Here is a 20,968-nt window from a genome sequence, read left to right on the forward strand (position 1 = left end):
GACTAAACAGTCCCAGTTCCCTCAGCCGCTCCTCATAAGACTTGTGCTCCAGGCCCTTCACCAGCTTCGTTGCCCTCCTCTGGACACGCTCCAGCACCTCCATGTCCTTCTTGTCGTGAGGGGCCCAAAACTGAACACAGTATGCGAGGTGCGGCCTCACCAGTGCTGAGTACAGGGGCACGATCACCTCCCTGCTCCTGCTGGCCACACTATTTCTGATACAGGCCAGGATGCCATTGGCCACCTGGGCACACTGCCGGCTCGTGTTCAGCTGGCTGTCAACCAGCACTCCCAGGTCCTTTTCTGTTGTGGAAATTCTGACTTTCCTGTTTCTTAATTCCAGTCATTAAGTGATGGGATCTATTCCATTATGGCTTATTCTTGTAAATGAAAGTGCAAAAGCACTGTCAATAGAGCTTTCTACAATTTCAGTGGTTAAAGCCTGGGAGAATATCCTGCAGAAGACTCCTGCATTAGAAAGGAGTGAACCAGAAAGCCTAGTAACCAACTTTTGCTGTAATTTCCATTCTCACTGATGTGTCAGTGCCAAATACTGCTTGAAAACACACAGCAATACAGAAGTAAGGCATTAAATGTCTGATATGTTCTTCAGAGTAACAACAATCTGTAATTGTTTGAAAAATGCTACTTGTGTTTATAGTGCTGTATAAGTATTGGGAAAAAAAAGAGGCAGACTCACCCAAGAAAAAGTTTAGTCATAGTGAAGTGGGGGGCTTCCCTATTATTTTTACATCAGATTTTTAAGTTTTTAAGCCTGTTACAATACCAAATTGATGAGGCGCCCACCTTCCTGCCGAAGTATCTGCTACAGCAGTATTTCATGCAAAGACCACCCTGCATATCTGAATTTAAATATCAGTTTATGATGACAGCTTTGGGGTGGCAAATGATCACAGAAAGATTCTATAATAAAGAACCCATTTATCATATTTTAAACCTTTTACACCTCCTTCTCTGGAATAAGTCAGTGTCAGCTGACTGTGGACTTCCTTTGCAAATGTGGTCTTGCTGATTGATCTTTTTGTTACTGAGCTCTGAGCATGCGTTAAAGAGGTCCTGTTTAGCTGGCAAACAATTTGCTCTGTGTAGCAGGGATAGTTTCTCCATTAGTATTCATAAAGCATTATAAAGCCTTTGTATAAAGGGTTTTTCATAGTTGCAAAATAGTGATTGTCATCTTAGAAGTCCAGAAATACAATACCTGGAAGTTTGCATTTGACAAGGAAGTGAAAAAGGCATTGACTTTCCTAAATTATGCCTTCATATATATATTTAATAACCTTTTTTAATGTCTGGCTTTAAGTTGTCTTTCCTTATGTTGTACTATGAAAAAAAGACTTCTAGAATGTTGCATTATTATTTTTTTATTTCCTGTCTTAAAAATCAGCATTTGCTTTAGAAATGCCCCTGTATGTAACATGAATGTCTAAGTATATTACATAAAGAAGTGATTATGTCACTACTCATAAATTCTTTATGAGCCTTGTTAGGTTGTTTAGAGCAGGCAAATACATCACATTGTGCCCCCCAAGCAAATGATTAATTGTTTCTAACAACTGTAACATGCTAGAGGTCCCCTATGTTTCCCAATTCCCACCCAACAATTACAATAAAATACGTTTGTCTGTTTTCCAGCAGATTTTTGAGTAAAGCCTAAGAGCTATTGATTTGCTTCCCTTTCTTTGAAGATTCCTTTACTCTCAGCAACTTCTCTCATCCTTTTCCTTTCTTGAAGAAGAAATTTGAATGTTTTAAGCAACATAGCCAGCTGCACGCTTCTTTTAATTGAGGTTTCCCGAGTAAAGTTGGCAAGTTATAAATTATAAATTTAAACAACTAACATTCACTAAAATCTACGGTGCTTTGTGTACAGCGTCCATCATCTTCAATATAAAAATTCCTGCTGGGGGATTAACTTTCAAGATAAAGGGGAAAAAAAACCAGGGACGGTTGACTGTGTCTTGTGTTCAGCACAGTAGTCTCTTGTTCCTACTTTATTTCTGGGGCTTCTGGATGCTATTGCTGAATACGTTGTCATCCTTGTACTCAAAACCCGTTTGATTTGGTGTGGTAGTGAGGATGCCTTTAGGTGAGCTAAAAGAGGTTTACAGAGTGGGAAGTATACATGCGTGGTAGCTTTGCCTTTTCTTGCTTCTCCTGTGCTGAAAAGCTATGGAAATAGGTACAAATGGCTAAAAGGTACAAGAGGCTGTATGGAGTAACTCTCAAAGAATTTAAAATTGAGGCACCTGTTCAGAGTGGGATCAAAAGTTGAAGAGGAATTTAGTGATTTTTAGAGGGAGACGTTAGGAAGAAAAAGTGTCTGAGAAACAGTGAGCTTGCTTATAGGTCAGGGCAAATTCTCTGGTGATTATCTTTCATATCTTCAAAAACTTAAGCATAGAAAATACAAAAATGAGCAGAAGAGATAAGAAATGAAGGCTGGAAGTGGAAAAAGATGCAGAAAGAAGGTGGCAGGCAGGTGTATGAGAATTACATAAGGAAGGAAAATCAAGTAACCTTGGAGTCAAGGATAGTTCACTGGATCTCTGCCCATGGCAGAAAACCAGAGATTGACAAAAACGAAATGGTGGTGGAATTGTAAAACTGAGCTAAAAAGTGCTTGTGACAGTGGTGTGAGCTGTTGCTAAGAGTGCAGGTCTTTGAATAAGAGACCTGTACATGGCTAAAGATGGAAGTCATTTGAATGTCATGAGGTTTGAAAGCCCATTGACATTTGTAGAGATGCATTATTTTAAACTGTTTTACCAATACGCTTAAAAGATAAACCGAGCTCTGCTCTTTTTATCTCACTTAGGCTTTTGGCAACCAGCTGATCCCTTCCAGTATGCCACTGAAGAAAGCAACAGTGTTCCTCAACCCAGCAGCTTGCAAAGGGTAAAACTGCCCCTTCCCTGCACTTGTATGTGAGGCACTCTTTCTGTATTTTTGCTCTGCCATCTACTATAAAAGCCAGCCAGATTTTTGAGCTCACTTTTGCCTCCCTCTGATGCCAAGCTGGTGCTATGTAACTATGCCAAACTTTTATTTCACCAAAAATATTGGGAAGAGAAATAGAACTAGATGCTGGAGTTGAAAGAATGATTTCTAAACGTATGTATATTTTTAATTTTTCTTTTATCCTGTGTTTCGGCCTTTGTCATTCCTTCATATGTGGAATTCCTTCGTATTCCTCCCACACTTTTGTATGTGATGCATTTCCGTCCTCAAAAACTATAGAAATAAGAGATGACCTTGATTACTTCAAGACTTGAAGTTAGCCAGCAGTGATGTTACTCCTGTAGGAACCTGTCCTTGAAAGGGATGTGCCCACAAACTGAGAGGCTAAATATGGGCTCAGAGCAAGACTCCTGGAAGAGGTCGGCTGCTATTTTTGCATACTTATTAGCAGAAAAACAGTTGTCTTGGATATGATGTGTGTCTGTTTCTGCTGATCAGCTAAGCTTCGTATTAGTTGCATCTTGGGGAGGGGTGGGGAGTACAATATGAAAGGAATTAAATATCTGACATGGAAGTGCTTGGACTTAACGTGCTTTTGTTCAAAACACCCATGATTGGAAAATGCAAAGTGTTAATAAATTAAGTCTCTGACTTCTAGTCTCATGTTTCTACTTGTAAGCAATTTATAGTTAATGGCATAATTATTTTATTATGCAGTTATAGGCAGAAAATGCATGAGTCCTATAACAAAAGAAAGTCAGATAAGATTTTGCTTCTAAACTTATTTAATAGTATGTAACAGTAAATATTTTTTTAAAAAATGTTTCTGAAAACCTAAATGGCCTTCTTTGTGGTCTTAAAGCTTGGTGCTCTGTAAGTCATTAATTTTCTAATAAATTTCTTTCTGGAGATCTTGTTTTGTTTTTTTTTTTTTAATTATTTTTGGAGAAAGCTAGATAACCTCTTCTGCATTTATTGAAACTGCAACAAAAACCTGACATCTGAGATATGAGTCTAGAAATGTAATACATTTGAACCAAATGAAATCTCATCTTTCCTGACTGGCAGGTTGAGTGACTGATTGTGTAGATTGTATGCTCTGGTTTTAAGTAGATTTCTTCTTTTTATTCATTTGCTTCTTTCCTTTTTAATTTTTTTAACCACCAGACTAATGAAATAGTTTTTACTCTGTTTTTTCTAGCAAAGCCAGGAATCTTTTTGAAAAGAATGCTGCTCCAATTTTGCACTTATCTGGCTTGGATGTAACTGTGGTTAAGGTAAGAACTGTTCTGTTAATATAGATACATTGTCTGCTCTGATTTGTCCTCTTGAAGAATTGAGATTCAGTTCTGGATATATTTGAAATTCTCCGTTGTCCTGTAGACATCTCATGAGAAGAAATAAATACTGAGATATTAAGCTGGTACTTTATCTTTTTAATTCACAGTTAATTTACAAACTGTGTACTGAGTTTTTAATTTTCAGCTAAAGCAGTACATGTGCTTGTCTGTCTGTCTAAAGCAGCCCTTCTATAATTCATATTTGAGAGAAAACTCTCTAAATATTTGAGTGCTGGCTAGTGGTGCGTGCCCATTGCTGTTGAAATTGTTAATTCTGCCTGAACTTGCAGAATTCAGAAGTGAGGAACTTTAATGTGCAGCGGAACTGTTCAGATTAATTAAAAATAACCTTTTATTTTGATACTGAAAATATCTCAGTGTATCCCCAAATAATTCAACATTCCCATCACGAAAGCAGAACACTGAGCTCTAAATGGTGTGAATTAGCAGAGAGATTTTCTTTGGAAAGAGAAGAAAAAGTAAACGTGAAGGGATTCTGATCTTTTTGCAGGTTTTTGAGGCTGTGATATGTGGGTTGTTTAATAGTCACTGTGTCCTATTAGCAGTGAAGTACTCTAACATGTATCTTTCTGTCTTGGAGTCTTTTTCACAAGGTTTAGTGTTAAAATGCTGTTTTTATTAATGCCTCTCTCTGATCATTGAAAATACATAGTCCCACCCTAAGAGAAAAAATGATTTTGCAAGACTTAAAACTGACGCTGTGTAGCTTCAGACCTGACAAGTTAGCAAAACACGGCTGGGCCAGTAACTGAGGCTGAGATGTCCCTGTAAAAGACATTCATTTTGCAGAAGACGGTTTTGATGGCTTAGAAAGTCAGTGTACTCTTTACTGCTAAACCTGTTGTCAACAGCTTGCTGTCGGGCAGTAGCCTTTTATGTAGCTGGTTCTGTGTTTCAGGAGATGCCCTTGAGCACTTTGGCTGCTAAAGATGTTGGGACTTTTTCTGCAAGAGCATGGTTTGCTTGTGGTCTTTTGTTTCAATGTAAAACTACCTGGAAATATGATTGTTGCTGCGATATTCTAGATCTATCAAATAAGATTTACTCTGATATTTCATTTAGCCTTTGCGCGTCTGTGTTTGCTTGCACATACTGTATTAGGCAGCAGACGTGTTTTGTAAGTTGAAGAAATTTCAGTGAATGTAAGTAATATACAGTACTGTGTGCCTATATGAGAATAACTATTAAGCAAATGTATAGATGCTTCTTTTTTTTTTCTGTAGAAGAGAAATCCTAGAAATAGTCACTTGAGTTCTCATGTTTGGATTTCTGTTTCTTCAGACTGATTATGAGGGACAAGCAAAAAAGCTGCTGGAATTGATGGAAAACACAGATCTGATCATTATTGCAGGAGGAGATGGCACAGTACAAGAGGTACTGCAGGAGCTTTGTCCTGGTTCGTTGAGAATCATAGTCAGGCTGAGGTTGAGAAGATTGAGTCTGTGTAATATAGCAACATCACAACAGCTATTACTAGAGATTTGTCCATTTTAGTACCTGTGTTTTCAGTCAATGTTATAATCTTTTGGGGATAAGAAAACTCTGCTAGTCTAAAAGCGATGATGGGAGTGGGGGCCGAAAGAGTGTGTGGCATAACTATCTTCCAGAATTTTATTCTAGAATGAGAAGGTTACTTGGGGAGACATGATTCTAACTTTTTCTTTCTGTGTAATGTAGCTGTAATGGTTTAATTTTCAAAATTCATTCCCGTCTGTGCTCCCCAAGAGGAATGCATGTTTTGCCAAGTGGGAATCAAATAATTTAAGAATTACGTGGGAATGATAACAAAGCATGGTATATATTTAAAAAATGCTTATTGTCAAGATGATTAATGACAGGAGCAAACTACCAGCAGAACTGAGGGATACTCTATTTTTCAAGGAAGGCTGTATTTTATTAAAGCATTTCCTGGAATGCCAACTACTGGCTTCATAAGGCAATGGCTAAATGAAATGCAATGACCTTAAGAGAAAGTGGTCAGAATACATCTGCAAGTTTCTCCTGGCCTTAGACTTGATTATTGTTAATTGCACACTGACCAGTGCTATTTTTGCATTATGCAGAGCATTATTAAATGTTAAAACATTTACATTGGCATTGGTTGTGGTGCCAGCATATACTCATGCGCACTCGTAACCCTGCTATTTCCACCATGTTTGCACACTGAACATGCCTCCTTTCCCATGTAAACAACTGTAGAACCTTCCGTAAAAGAGTAGTTGCTCCTTAAATCTTTTCCAAAGAGTAAATGTGGGTATGAATTTCGTAGCTTTCTACTTTAACTAAAAAAGAAAATTCTCAGAGCTGAGCATTTCCATGTTTTTCAGGTCATAACTGGACTTCTCCGCAGAGCAGATGAGGTGAGGAAGTGTCATTTTTTAAAGTTTGTTTATTTCAAAGAGGAAGTGTCTTGTGCATCTTTGTGATCTCTTGGCCTCAGCTGTCTTCTACAGATATGTTGCTAACTAATCTGGAGCTAACTTGCTGCATAATAGGTCAGCCATGCTAGTCTCCTGCAATTCTGCCTGTTGTTCTTCATTCCCTTTCTCAGGGAGTGCAATGGCTCCCAAACCACGGCTTTGGGAAGTTTCCAGCGTCAGAGCAGGGATTGTGGAGAAGCCAAATGCACAACTTTCAAAGACCCATGGACCAGCTGTGTACGCTGCTTTGTTTGGCAGAAGCATCGGGCGAAAGTACATGTTTTTCTTGTATTTGTACAGGCTTGAAACCGAATTCAGTTGTGGCCATGCTCCTATTCCTTTATGATTGCTTTGCCATTTTTTCAAGCGGTGAATACCTACCTATGCAGATGGCTGCAGAAAGCAAATTTTAACCTCTCAAGGTGGATCGCTCCAAATGGAAATGAGAGAGATTTTTCTTTTTTAAAGAGGGAGGACAGTATTATTGAAGAAAGGAGGGAATCATTGTTCCCAAAACCTTCTGGCAGGAGCTGGCAAAAACTCAATTAAATGATCCAGACAAGATTATGATGATATCCTTGGCAGCTAGAATTGTATCTGTTTAGGCAGTTGCTTTGTCTGAATGTGACAAGAGGAACTCTGCAACCAAGCCAGTATTTTTAAAGGGGCACTGGCTGTATCAATTCTGAGACAACAATTTTTTAAATTTAATATTATTATAGTTAGACTCTGAGACCTCTATAATTTAAAGATATGGGAAGAAAAGTTTTAGAGGCTTTACTGGCTAGTTTTTCTTCCCTATTTTTTGACTTATTATCTTGATGTAGCTTGGTTTGATTAGCAGTAGCGTAGAAAATTCTTCATCCGGCACTATTTCGGGTGGAATACTGCATGGTAGTATTGCCACTGTGTCACTTTGTCTTTGGCCAAGGGATTCTTCTTCTTCTTGATATCACTCTGTCCTAGGGGTAGAGATCTGCAGTTCAGCCCCCTCACTCTGTGCTCTGCTTCCCTTTTTGCTCTTATCCACTGTTGCCTGGATAAGAAAAGCCTGCGCAAGGTATTCCAGAAATGCCGTTCCTAGCAGCCAGGGGAGCAGAGCGTGACTGCATGAGCTGCAAATAGCCTGTGGTCTGCACGCTGTAAAACAATTCTGAAGAAAATGAGAGAAGGGTGTTTGAGATGTGTTAAGACTTGCAGGTGACAGAGATAGCAAGAGGGAGCGGTGGGCATGAAGTGAGAGGGGTATTATTTAGTTGGTGCGGATTTGCAGTATCATGGCGCTGCTAGTAGCAATGCCCAGGAGGGAGATGGTACATTGTGATATATGGTAGTTTACATTGATTTGCTGACACGCTTCAAGAAGCACAGTTTATTATGAGGTATAGTGTAATAACTTGCTCCTTCAACAAGCCCTTTTGCTGAACTGTGGTACAGAAAAATAACACGGTCAATGACTTCCAAAAATTAGACCTTCTGCTGCTTCATGATTTGGATGCCAGAGGAATCAATTAATTTCCCTTCCTTAACTGAGAAAATCTCTTTGCCATGCAAGGTTACTCTATCAGAGGGGGATTCTGCAATGGTAAATGAGATTCAGAGCTTGTGATGCCACTGTCAGTATTAAGAAAGATGGCAGACTGCTGACAGAATCCATGCATTAGTTAGGACGTGGCTGCCAACCTGCGTGTAACAATGCTCTTGATGATTACAGAGAGCTCCTTTGTACCCAGTTGGCAGTGGTGGGTTCACAGATTCGTATGCCATGTTCTGAGTCATTATGTATTACTGCCTCATTTAAGGAAGTGCCTGGCTGCTTAGTGCCAAAGGGGTGATATCAGACACAGCTGTGATCTCCACACAGGAAGCTTTGTTCAGCTGATGCAAATGTTAATTTACTCTCCTCGTGTGTCCAGGCTGTCTTCAGTAAGATTCCTATAGGATTCATACCTCTTGGGAAGACTTGCACTCTGAGCCACACGCTCTACCCTGAGAGCACGAACCAAGTCCAGTAAGTTTTGCATGTTTCTGAAAGGGGGCTTTTTTTTGTTTGTTTTCAAGGACCAGCGCTTCTCAGTAGCTTGATACTTTTCTTTTTCATCTATGTTACATAGAAGTTGGTAGTCTCTGGGCAGAGCCTGATAATTCTCTGGACTTGCCTGAGTTAATGACTTCCAAGAACTGACTAAAATTAAAAGAAGGAAAAGTATGTATTATTAGAACATGAAATAATTTGCTGTGGCTAATTTCTCTGTGATCATGTGATGCTCAGAGTTTTCAAAAAAAAAAAAGATTAAAAGGATCAAGCTTCTTAGGAATAGTCAGAAAGGATATGACAAAATAAAACAAAAAAAAGTCCTCTTTCCATCCCTTCTCCGGTTTAAGAATTCTAGAAACCAGTCCACATATGACCTGGTTAGCACCTGCAACGTAAGGCATACAAGAATATCTATATGGGAAAGGTTGGATCCCATTACTGACTTCTGCAGGGTTTCTCGCCCATCCCTGTGATGGGACTGATGCTGGCAACTCGCCAACAACCTGAATCTTATCTGTCAGCATCCTGGATATGATCCAGTCTGGCAGTATCTGTTGTCTGCATTTCAGTTTGTTATGAGTTTGTTTTGTCCACGTGTAAAGTAAAAAGGCTAGTCAACTAAGCTTTCTTTTCCCCACGTCATTTCTTTTCAATTTTTTCCTTCCTCTCCTCCCATACTAATGAATATATTTCTCCTTGCTCCTGAAATCTGTTCACTTTGGTTCTCCCAGTAACTCATTAACATTCTTCTTTGCGGAACCCTTGCTGGTATCCATCATACATAAAACCCACGAGCCAACTGGCATAACATCCTTCATTAAAACTACCAGAGTGCTTTGAAGCTTGGCAAGATGGGACAAGGCTGTAATCAGCAGCTAAGATTAAAATAATAATTTATGTTTGGGTTCTAAAGAAGCTGTTTGAAATGAATGATCTTCTTGTCCCAAGGTAATGAACTGTGCAGGTGAGACTGCAGCATATTGGTGAAGTTGAAAGGAATTTAGTCAATAGGCTGCTTAACAACCCACGCCAGTAACAGAACCTGACTTAAGAAGTGCAGAAGTGATATTTTAAAAAGAAATATTTGGGCTTTGGTTCCTTCAGCACTATTAGATCTTACCTTTGGAGTGTAGGAACTGTAGAGGTCTTACAGAAAGATAAGAGTTAGGAGAAAAGAAGGGCTGAGGAAAGAACAGCTTCCTTCTCTGTCTCAGTATTCTAAGCCTGATGAAGCCAAGGGCAATTTCTTCTGCTGATTCATATGAATATTGGGCTGGATCTGAAAACTGCATTTCGTTTTGGTTTTTTTTTTCCTTGTCCAGCTGAGACACTGGAAACATGCGCAATGAGGAATTTAAATTTTACCCAACTTTGAAAACAAGAAAGGAAAGGAGTTTTAATGAAATATATGCTTCAAGGCCTGAACATAAAGACTTCTTTATGAAATTGAACACTTTGGTTACAAAATCTTTAGTGCCACGCTTTATGACTTGAAATGAGAAAGTGCCTTAGCTACTGTCCACAACTTAATGGAGACCAAAACCACATAAGCACTGCTGATAGGTAGATTTATGTTGATTAAAAACTTCAAAACAAATTAACATACTAAGGCAATTCAATCCTAGACACATGAATTGAGACCAGTCTCATGGCCATCCCCTTCTCTCCCAGGTTGTTATACTTGCCACTAAAAAAATAAAACCATGATTTGGGTCTTTAGTCTGTTAAGTATCCAAAACAGCAAGTAACGTGTGATCTGCCAGATTAGCTGAAGAAGGAAGAATCTCTGAAAAGCTTAGGCAGAGAACTTCCTTTTGCTTTTCAGGTCTTTTGCTGTTTGTTAGAACGCAGGCTTTGTCATGTGTTGCAGCCACTCAGTTTGGTTTCAAGGAAGTGCAGCACTTGGTCAGAGTTCTTTCACTGGGGTGGTTGTGTTTGCTGCAAAAAAGCCCCACCTGGACTCCTAGTGGGGTTTGCTGAAAAAAAGTGTAATTTTAAAGCTTAATCTTTTCCTTCCTTCCTGTTTGTTTTCCTTTGCTTCTTTCCTGTTTGTTTTGCAGACATATTACTAATGCTACATTGGCCATTTTGAAGGGAGAGACAGTTCCACTTGATGTCTTGCAGATCAAGGTAAAAGCATCTGCTTATTTGGCACCCAACATTCCTAAAAGTTTCCTATTCTCATGTTGTTCTGTTTACATGGACTGCTTTTCCTCTGTTTAATGCTGTCATGAATTTTGGTTTATGATATCAGCAGTTCTGGTGGCAGTCATTTCTCCACTGTATGCTATGACATCAGATAAACTAAACTGGAGAAAACACTAGAATGCCTGAACATCTTTTTTTGAGGCTCAGATAGTATTCATGAATACAAAACTTACTAACACCAATATTTCTGTAGAAATGGTGAGAGATAACAATAGCTGTCTGAGCTGATTTAATGCATTCATATGTATTGTGAAGTTAATAGCTTTCTTTTACAAACTGAAAAATGTGAAATGGGAAAACCTTTGACTATGCCCTGTATGGTTTTTGAATATTATTTTCCTGTTATGTTGTAGAATGGACATTTCTGCAGCAAGAACTTAGTGTCACTGTGCAGAGCTCCTGGCTTTTGGCTGACAACATCCACAAAATGAAACGGCTAATGCCGGGTGTGCAGTCAAACTCAATCAACCTCTTCAAAACTTCACCTCTTACGTTTCTCTCTGGGAGCAGATGGAATGTACAACACTTAAATTCTGCTTAGCTTTATTGCTGTTAGCTATTTATCGTACCTCTTCTGTGAAATTTCACTTCTGGGATTAATCAGAAATCAGTTTTTATATAGAAATGGTATTTTTTTAGCTGCAAAAAACGAAGTTGGAAACAAGATAAGAGAGCAATTTCTTAATGTTTATTTTTCTTTACAGGGAGAAAAGGAACAGCCTGTGTTTGCAGTGACTGGTTTAAGATGGGGATCTTACAGAGATGCAGGAGTTAAAGTTAGCAAGTAAGAAAATACTGTTTTTTGAAACTACCTTTTTTAGTATCAGTTGCCTAAAAAGGCATACCCCCCTCTTGTAAAGAAGTATTGTTTTGAGTGTAGGCATTTGACAGGCAGAGGCACCCACTCTTGTTAGGTCCCACATTACACACATGGGAGTGTAAGACATTTCAGCATTTTTGTCATTTGAAATAAATACTTACTTGGTGCTGACCTGTTCTTTTAAGTATTTACTTTCTGCTTGCCTTGTGGTGCCCACGTCTGGAACTTTATTCAGATTGTATCAGTGGGAAAAGCTCTCCCTTGAGTAAAGTCTAAGTAAAGTAATTGGCCATTGGTTTTCATCAGTTGCCAATAAAAAGGCGCACGCAAACTCTGCAACTCAATTGCAACAAGGGACATCAGATGCAGTAGAAATGCCCTTCAGTTCCTGCCAGAAATGGCATGGACCGTGCTGTCTGATGACTGTTCTCTGAATGCTAAACTAATAATTGTTGGGCTTTCTCCAAATGGCCATTTAATATGCCACTGTCTGTGTATCAAATGACTATAGCGTTATCTGGTGAAGGAGCAGCAAAGCCAAAGCAGTCTCTTCTCAGACTGTTATGGAGGAATTGCAGCACATGCCTTTGCTGCAGAGCTATAAGGAGATACCATGCGTTTTGGGAATGAGCTGTCCTTGTCAGGAAGCAAGAGGTAGCAGACCTCTGGAGTCTGACTGGCGATATTTGAGTAGGATTGAGAGGTGATGTGGAATGGGGGAGGTGCAGTAAATGGCCAGGGTGTTTGTCCCTGGGAAGCAAGGGACATGCTTGGTAGCTTGTGTAGGTGCTGACTTGGCTATGCTGCAGGCTTTCCTGCTGATTGCAGCCCCAAGATTAAGGAATTGCACTTCTCTTCCCTCTGCACTCTCACTAGGCTTCCTCCGCATGACCTGTTTTTTGCCTAGTGTCAGCCTTCTCGTCTTTTCCTGCAGCAGTTCCCTTTCATAAGAGCCTTTTGGACTCAGTGCTGGAGGCATGACAACACCTTTTGTACTTGGGGTAGCGTGAACATTTTCAAACCTCATTTTCTTTGATAAATGTTTTCGAATGCACAGAAAATGTGCCCAGCTTGGAAAGCAGTTCAGCCACAAATGAATGGGTGCTCAGAATGTGCTTGGGGCAAGGACCATGTGTGCTTGTCCTGTTTTTATACGTCTCCCTAAGCATCCGCTTTTGGTCCCTATCAGAGATGGGTTATTGGGCTAAATGAACGTTTGGTGTATTCCAGTACAACTGATCTCATACTTAAAAGAAGGCACCTACTATGAAGAGAGTCAAGCCAAAAGCCCCAGTTCCATGAATTTGGCTGGCTATCCCTCTGCTAAGCACTCTCCTGGTGGAGACGTGGTGCTCTTTTATGTTTTTGAGGTTTTATTATTTTACAGACAATTTCACGACTTGGTGGGAGTGGTGTGACAGTTGCATGCCTTAGTAGTTAATGATACACTTAAATGTGCAGTACTTTTGGGCTGATGGTGTTTAATATGCTTTGTTGACCTTCTTTGGTAGAAGACAGTGATCAAAATGTGTGCCAAGCCGGCCTAAATATAGTCATTTTCAGGTGCTATACAATACTTCATGGCTGGCAGGATTTTTATTTTGTAAAACATTGATTTTGATCTGAGAATCCTTTGGGGCAAATTGATGTTTGCTGGCTCCGTTCTTTTGTCACTGAAGCTGTTGATTTTTGTTTGTTTGTTTCCTCCATTCTTTATTGCATATCGTGGAGATGCATCCCACCAGCTGTTAGACCACAGACCTTTAAATCATTCCCAGTTGTGTCACATAACTAGGTAAAATTCTGCTACTGAGGTGTCACACTGCCTGTAGTGAAGATTGTGTACTGCATTTTGGTGATCTGTAACTCAGGAAAGGGATGTCACTGCTAAGCTGCTGGTGATGTGTAGAAACTATCTTATAGTATCACAAAGCGAAAGGTTGTAGGGTAGCACTGACTTCAGTGGCAAACAAGTCTGTGTGCTCTTTACTTTATGCAAGATTTCTCCCTTTCCCAGTATCAACCCCTGGGTATCTTAGAAGTTCTATCTGTGTTCTTTTTTCAGGTACTGGTACCTTGGACCTCTGAAAACCAAAGCAGCTCACTTTTTTAGTACATTTAAGGTAAAGAGTAATTGCAAGGAAAGTGTTTTTGCAGTTGGGAAATAAAAAGGCAGACTATGGTTTGTATAATTTATCTGCAAGTTTTTGTGAAGCGTTCTGGTAACAATATAAAATGGGAGTGAAACTCGACTTGTTAAAAAACCTACCAATTGTAGACTTAACTTCTGAAGAGATGAAGGGGAGGAGGAATACTTAAAAAAAATTCTTTACTGAGGGTCTGTAGCTGCAAGATCACCAGGGGGAGCCAGTAACCACCTTTGAAACTGGAGAGCAGTAGTGGTGCTGAAGATAACCATTAAAGTCTGTCTCCTTTTCTCAAGTCTTTCTTATGATAATACAAGAAAACATGTCTTCATTCTGATTTATTCATCTAGCAGAAGTGGCTATAATTAGACTGCTCATGCACGTTGATAATCAGGCTTCCATGTGTAGTAAAATGAACATGAAGATTAATAGCTTATATCTCACCTTAAACTTCTCTGTTACTTAAAATTGATCCTGGAAAGATTAAAATTTGACTTGCATGAAAGGTGAGGCATTTTCATTCACGTGCTTTTCCTGTTCTCTGAACATATAAGGAGTCTCATGAAAGGCTGTGGAAATACTCAGGAGCTGGTACGGCAGATCAGATTGTGCAGTCCAGCCATGCTCTCTGTGATGGCCAATGCTTCCTTTATAGGAAGCTCCTGTAAAGAGGAGCTAAATTGTAATGCGTCCATGAAAGATTCCACCCCTCCCATCCCCAGGAAATTTGAGATGATGATTCTGTGTGCTGGCATTCTAAGTAGAAACCTATTCTTCACTTCTCTCCAGCCCCTTTCTCACTTTTATTGAGTTCTTAGCCTCAGTTAGTGGCAGTGATAGTGGATTTCACTGGTGAGCTATTCAGTGTACATTAAAAAGATCTGTTGGACCTGCTGAAGGTTAAAGAGAAGTGCCCACTTTTTCTGCTATTACGATAGAAAAGTTTCTACCTGATCTCCCCTAACTGTGGTATTCATTGCTTTATGTGCCTTTTATATTATCATTTTCTTAATTTTCATAAGAAAGGGCTCCAGCCTATTGAGCTTAATCTCTTCCTAGCTTGTCTTTGCTGCTTGCACTTCATCTTTTCCGGTTTTGCTGTAGCTGTCCTGTGAAACAGGGTAGCTGAAAACAGTGTAAGGGAAAGAGCTCACCTCTGATATTGGTAGGGGCATTGTTATGGGTGTTACCATCTCTTCTAAAATATACAGGCTTAAATTATCACAGCATTGCTGCTTTTCTCTTTAATCATTAATACTTACTGTTTGTGCCCTACTGATACAATTCTGTCCTGTTTATTATGTAAGTATGATAGTGGAGTCTTTCCTTGCTCTCAGAGGTGTGAGATAAATTAGCTTAACAACCTGTGCTGTATGATCCAAAACTAATTCTAAAGTTTTGTGCATAGAAAAATAATTGTATCGAGTACATGTTGGCTCTTGGCTGGTTGTTTTAGAATATACATTTAAAAAACAACCATATTATTCCCTCCATAAGTCCTATGTTTTGAGGATTTCAGAAATTATTTTTAAAACAAAATGAGAGGAAATAAGCTTTGTCAGCATCTGGAAGTATTTCAGGAGCTAAGGTTCTTCTGTTTCTGGCACTGGAATCTGAAATATCACTGAGAATAATGTGTTACTACATTTCCCCTCCTCCCCCCCCCCGGTGCTTTATAAAGCTCACCTGACCTGTTGTATTGCTGTTTATAAGCACCTGACTATAAGGTCAGATCTTGGTTGTTTGAGTTGTTGGAGAACAAAGGCCTGCCAGGTTTTGGTGCCCCTTGGCTGCACACAGCACTGTATCTTTGCCTGTTTGCACTAGACCCCGCTCTGCCGTTGCTCTTTGAGGTTGCCTTTGTGCCATGCAGAAACCAATTGTGCTTTCAAACATCAATGTTGACCTTGCTGGTTTTGGTTGTTCCCTCCAGCCAGAAGCAGCTGTGTCACCCTGCCACGCAGGAGCCTCAGCAGCAAAGAAAACATCCCTTTACCTTCTGCTTATAGAGGGGAAAATACCTCACTTATATGTGGGGAAGGAGTAGATTAATAGGCTTGGGAACTGTGGGTAATCTTTTCCAAGCTGCAAAAAAGTTATCTCACATATGTATCTGGAGGCTGGAGATAGGCTGAGGCAGTGGTGGGATCTGGGTAGCTCTGAAGCAGTACGTGGGAGCACAGAATAAATAGACTGAAGAACTAAACAGAATAAAGAGGTAGGTGCTCAACAAAAGCCCCTTTATCTTCTGTCTTTCCTTTCAATGTAAATCCAAGGAATGGCCTCAGAAACATCAAGCTGCTCTCATGTATCTGGGTCCAACTGAGAGACCTCCAGAAGAGCCAGAGGAGAAATCATCCAGACCTCCTTTGTATGTGAGGCTTTACAGACGACTTTGGTTGTACTGGTCATCTCCTCTGAAAGGTGAGGTGTGTGTATTTTGGCATAAACTCACAGGCAGGCTTTACTCCTCTAATAGATCGGGGGGGGTGTGTGTTCTGCTTTACTTTTCTGTTCTCTCATTTTAATATTATTATTATTATTGTTTATTAAAACTGTAACTTTGTCAAGATAGTTACAGTGATATCTGCCAGAAATGCAACAGAGTAGTCCTGTCAGTGCTTGTGGTCTCATAAACAAAAATGCATTTGTAAAGAACCCAAGGCGTTCCCTGGACTCACAGTTGCTTACCATTGCTATGGCAGCCTCCATAGGTGATACCTGGTCTTATGGGCGAGCTTCTTGAAACCTTCCTCCTGTAGAATGGCTTCTTAGTGGGCTGGCGAGAGAGGAGCAGCCCTTGTTTTTCTGGGCGGGGGGAGTTGCTGACACAGAGCAACAAATGTTACTTAAAAAAGACTCGGGCCATGCAGAAGCCTTAAGTTTCTCCTAGAACATTAGATTTCTTTCTGTACTATAAATTTTCTTGTGTGTGCTCTGTGACCCTCTCTCGGGTTGGGTTGTTAGCTAGGCAGTGCATGTGGCAGACTGCAGGAGGAAGGGGAGCACGTATTTTACGCAATCTGGAGTGATGCAAAGTCCTTCTCATTCCTTCTTGGCTGGCAGAGGTGATTAGACAGAAGTGTGGACTAAGTGACCTGTATACAAGAACTGAACCCTAGGGTTTCCTCCTATGGAAAATACATATTACCACTGCATCCTGAACATTGGATTCCTATTTTTTTGGTAGCAGTGCTTCATGTGTTTTCTAAATGTTCCTGTAATACTAGCCCAGGAGATCTGTTAATCCCTGGGCGAAAGGACTCACAGGGCTGCCACGTAATGTGCTTGATAGTCTTTCCTGCTACTGTGTGAATACTGGTGGTATTTTTTTCTTTCCTTCAGTACTCCCAAAGCTCCCTTTTCCTTTTTTAGGATTTTGACGTTCGAAAGAAACAAAGCTAGTGGTCACAATGGGTCAGAGTGATTTTTGCAGATTGATGGTTCATGCTTCATAGCAGTGCAATGATGATCTGTGTAATTAAATTCCACTTAATGATATCTTCTCTTCTGGATTCGCAGAAATCCCCCAGGAGGTAACCCCGGAGGACTGGGAAGAACTGAAGCTATCCACCATTGAGCTTTCCATTGCAACTCGGAACAGGCAGCTTGATCTCACAGTAAGACCATAGTATAACTGGATTCCAAATGCTGCTTGCTCACAGAGTTTTCCTTTCTTGCTAAACTCCCATTCTTACGTCTATATAAATAAAAGTTACTACCCTATGCAAGGAGGGGCCCATGACTGAATCCAGGAATGGGCAAGTTTCAGAGCCAGCGTAAAAGCGCTGGAGACCCATGTAAAACTGGGATGCAATGGAATCAAGAACAATTTGTATAACGAGAAGGTTTCACTAGCCAAACAGAAGCTTTAGGATTGCCCAGGAGAAAATAAAGCTCAAAATAGGCACTCCTTTCCTTCTTGACCCATGGGAGAGTGATCCTATTTTATAAGTTGGTGCTGGAAGGAAGCTGTGAGCCTGAATGTCTGCCTGGAATCGTGGCTTTTTCCTCTGTCTTTTGGCTTGCAGAGCAAAGAGTTAAAAAGAACTGGGACAAGAGAAAGGACAGGGGCTACACTGAATTAAAGGACAGGAAATGCAGGTGGTTGTGGAGAGGAGAATCAAGGGAGCAAGGAAACTGTTCCTGTCATAACCTTCTCAACATGCTCATGCTGTTCATTCACTCTTTTAAAACCTGTCTTTGGCTTATATTTGTGTTTTGGTGCAATTTTATTGCTGTGAAAGCTATTTGGATAGATGTCGGTCTTTAATTTTACTGGAAAATGCTAACACAGTGATCCTGTACTGGTGAGCTGCCCTTCATGTCTTCCTCATGGCTGCAGGAAACCACTGCCACTGCACCCAGATTAACAGGAGGTGTTGAACTTACTGCAACGTGTTTCTTGCTCAGAATTCAGGTTCTTTAAGAACTTGAAAAGCTGTGTTACATTGGTATGTTATCTTTGTAGAATCGGTCAAAAAAAAAAAACCCAGGCAAATCTAGTCTTAAAATTTCCTCCTGTTTTCTCCTTAGAATGTACCACATAAGTTTTAGTTTCTTCCTCATCAGTGGCTTATGATTTGGACCACCAGTGTCCTAGTAATGGTAGAAGCTAGATGGAGACTACCAGGGTATTTGGTTTTTTAGTGGTTTCTAGATGGCCCTTGAACAAAACAGTTTTGGTTGCTGAACTGGATTAGAGTCAGTGATGTAAAGTAAAAACAGACCTACCAAGAACTGAAAAACTATCTCATTGCCACAGACTTATGCCTTCAAGATGCACTTTAATACTGGTATTGAACAGAGAAGTGACCTAGGGTTCTCGGGTCTCTTGCATCACCTAGAGAAATGGACAAGTTTATGTTAGGGCAGTTGTACTTTTCTGTTTCTAGAGCTGGAAGTAGCTTATACTGCATCTTTTTTTCTACAGATATGGACCCCTTACAACTGCTTTTAACTCCTGCTCTTGAAGCCATTGTCCCTGTAGCCATTAAAGCTGAACAACAGCTCTCTCAAATCGATACCAGGGCGTATCTGCAGAGTATTGTCAGCTGCTCCTGTCTTTTTGTCTCACCTGAGATTCATGCCTAGGCTGCCCTGATCAAGAGAAGCTGATAAAGCCATACAGGTGCGGCTCAGACAGTGCCAAGCCTACCTCTGCAGATACAGCAAAGGAATAAAACAAGTTATACTAATAGATGCATTTATTTTTACTTTTGTCATTTTGATTGCATCTGCACTAGGACTTTTCCAGGACAGAAATGTTAAAATAAATAAAAAAAATAAATAAATGAAAAATGAATTGCATCTTAATCAAAGTTGTTTTCCCGGCAAAAGCTTTACTGTATACTTGGTTTAAGGGCAGGCTGTAAATAGAAAAGAAGCTAAGTAAGGAGTTTAAAGGAATGATATCAAGAACACTTTGTCTTCCAATTTGTATTGTTTATAATTCTCTTACTGTAGTGTTTGGTGGCCAAATGTTGCATCATTGTACTATTGCTTAAAGTCATGAAAGACCCATTGATTAGAAATCTTTGTGAACAGAAGAAAACCCACGTGATCTGCTATTACTGTCTTTAATAAGTGTGTGAAATGTAACAAGAAGCCAAACATGTGAATCATTATTTCACTTCTTGTGATATTTATTGTTGAATAGTCATCAATGAGAATTTACTATTTATAATTTATAATCAAAATCTCAAGTCGAGAGTGGAAAAAAAGCATGAAATGCAGAAATGCATCTTCTGCCTCCTTTAGTGGGACAAAGGACTGGGCATTTTGTGAACATATTGCAGTATCATGGGTGTGGCATTTTGAAGTGTTAACTCCTTCATTTCTGAATCTTTTTTTGCGTAGCGCACTGAAGACTTCATGGATATTTGCATTGAAGCAGATACTGTCAGCAAAGGACAGTTTGTAAACAGAGGGTGAGTGTGGGAAGGCTGCAAAAAGATGACAGAATCTCTGTATGAGTCGGAATGCTAATTCTGACAAGTGTGCTGTTTTTCTCTGATCTTGTGCTGCAAAATTCAGAAGCAGAGAACTGCAAAGAAACACCAGTCAGTAATGTTTCATGAGGATTACTGATTTTGTTCTTTAAAATTCTTACTGATTTTCTCTTTCTGGAAACAAGGCAGAGCAGTCTACCTGGAGTTCTTCCTAGCTTCTGAGTGTGCTATACCTTTCGTCTTTTTCCCCATTGCTATTGATCAGTGCTACTTGGATAATACTGTCATAATCGAGTTTTATAGACAGCCATACAGACTTATCCCCAGAATCTTTTATCCCTAGCTGCTCAGTGGATTGAGAGGCGGGTCACAGAGCTGTTACGTTTGTACTAGTGGTACCTGGAATTTTTGAACTCTGTGATTAGACAGGCCCTGCTTCTAAGTGAAGGGCTCTCTTGACTCAATAACTCTTGTGAGAAACTAGGTCTGAGCTGGAAGAACTTTTGGAAGATGAGAATTTAAACAGGGACTTTAAGAAAATGTATTGGTGCTGCTTGCACATGTAGTAAGAAGGCTGCAGGTATGAAGAAGCAGCATGTAGTGAAAGAGTAAACATGTATTGCTTCCTTTGTGCTTGGAATGTTGCCTTGTAGTGCGTTTGTTCGTCCTGCTCTCACCAGACACAAATCTGAGCTGCTTTTTCCGGCTCCTCCATACAGGCCCACTAGCAAATACATTCCATCTTCCGAGCAGTTTTTACCAGCAACAGATTTTCCTCCTAAATCCGAGAGTGCTCTTCTGCATGTTACCTTTTTATTTGCCAATACAGTTTTCTAGTCTTAGAGCTCCCTCTAGTGAAATCAATGGAAAGATTTCAACACATTTTTACCTGCGAGTCATCACCCTAATAATTCCTGCATGTATGTCTTGTTTATGATACTAATAGCAGCAGCAGGCCTCTTATTTGAGCATCCCACGAGCCTCAGTGGGTATAGGATCTTCTGATCGATGCATACATGGTAGGTTAGGTTACCACCTGCA

General features: G+C 40.0%; 1 protein-coding gene across 1 annotated transcript in view; it reads left to right on the forward strand.

The window, feature by feature from the left end:
- The window catches only part of AGK (acylglycerol kinase), a 37,271-nt gene that overhangs the window by 11,823 nt on the left and 4,480 nt on the right, over positions 1 to 20,968 (forward strand). The window contains exons 3-13 of the mRNA XM_075158171.1: positions 2,840 to 2,919; positions 4,184 to 4,259; positions 5,625 to 5,717; positions 6,671 to 6,703; positions 8,680 to 8,774; positions 10,862 to 10,931; positions 11,714 to 11,793; positions 13,895 to 13,952; positions 16,253 to 16,400; positions 17,499 to 17,596; positions 19,836 to 19,906. Of these exons, the coding sequence (XP_075014272.1) occupies positions 2,840 to 2,919; positions 4,184 to 4,259; positions 5,625 to 5,717; positions 6,671 to 6,703; positions 8,680 to 8,774; positions 10,862 to 10,931; positions 11,714 to 11,793; positions 13,895 to 13,952; positions 16,253 to 16,400; positions 17,499 to 17,596; positions 19,836 to 19,906 (902 nt within the window). The remainder of the gene's footprint in view (positions 1 to 2,839; positions 2,920 to 4,183; positions 4,260 to 5,624; positions 5,718 to 6,670; positions 6,704 to 8,679; positions 8,775 to 10,861; positions 10,932 to 11,713; positions 11,794 to 13,894; positions 13,953 to 16,252; positions 16,401 to 17,498; positions 17,597 to 19,835; positions 19,907 to 20,968) is intronic.

Source organism: Calonectris borealis, chromosome 1, assembly GCF_964195595.1.
Source record: "Calonectris borealis chromosome 1, bCalBor7.hap1.2, whole genome shotgun sequence".
Taxonomy (NCBI): Eukaryota; Metazoa; Chordata; class Aves; order Procellariiformes; family Procellariidae; genus Calonectris; species Calonectris borealis.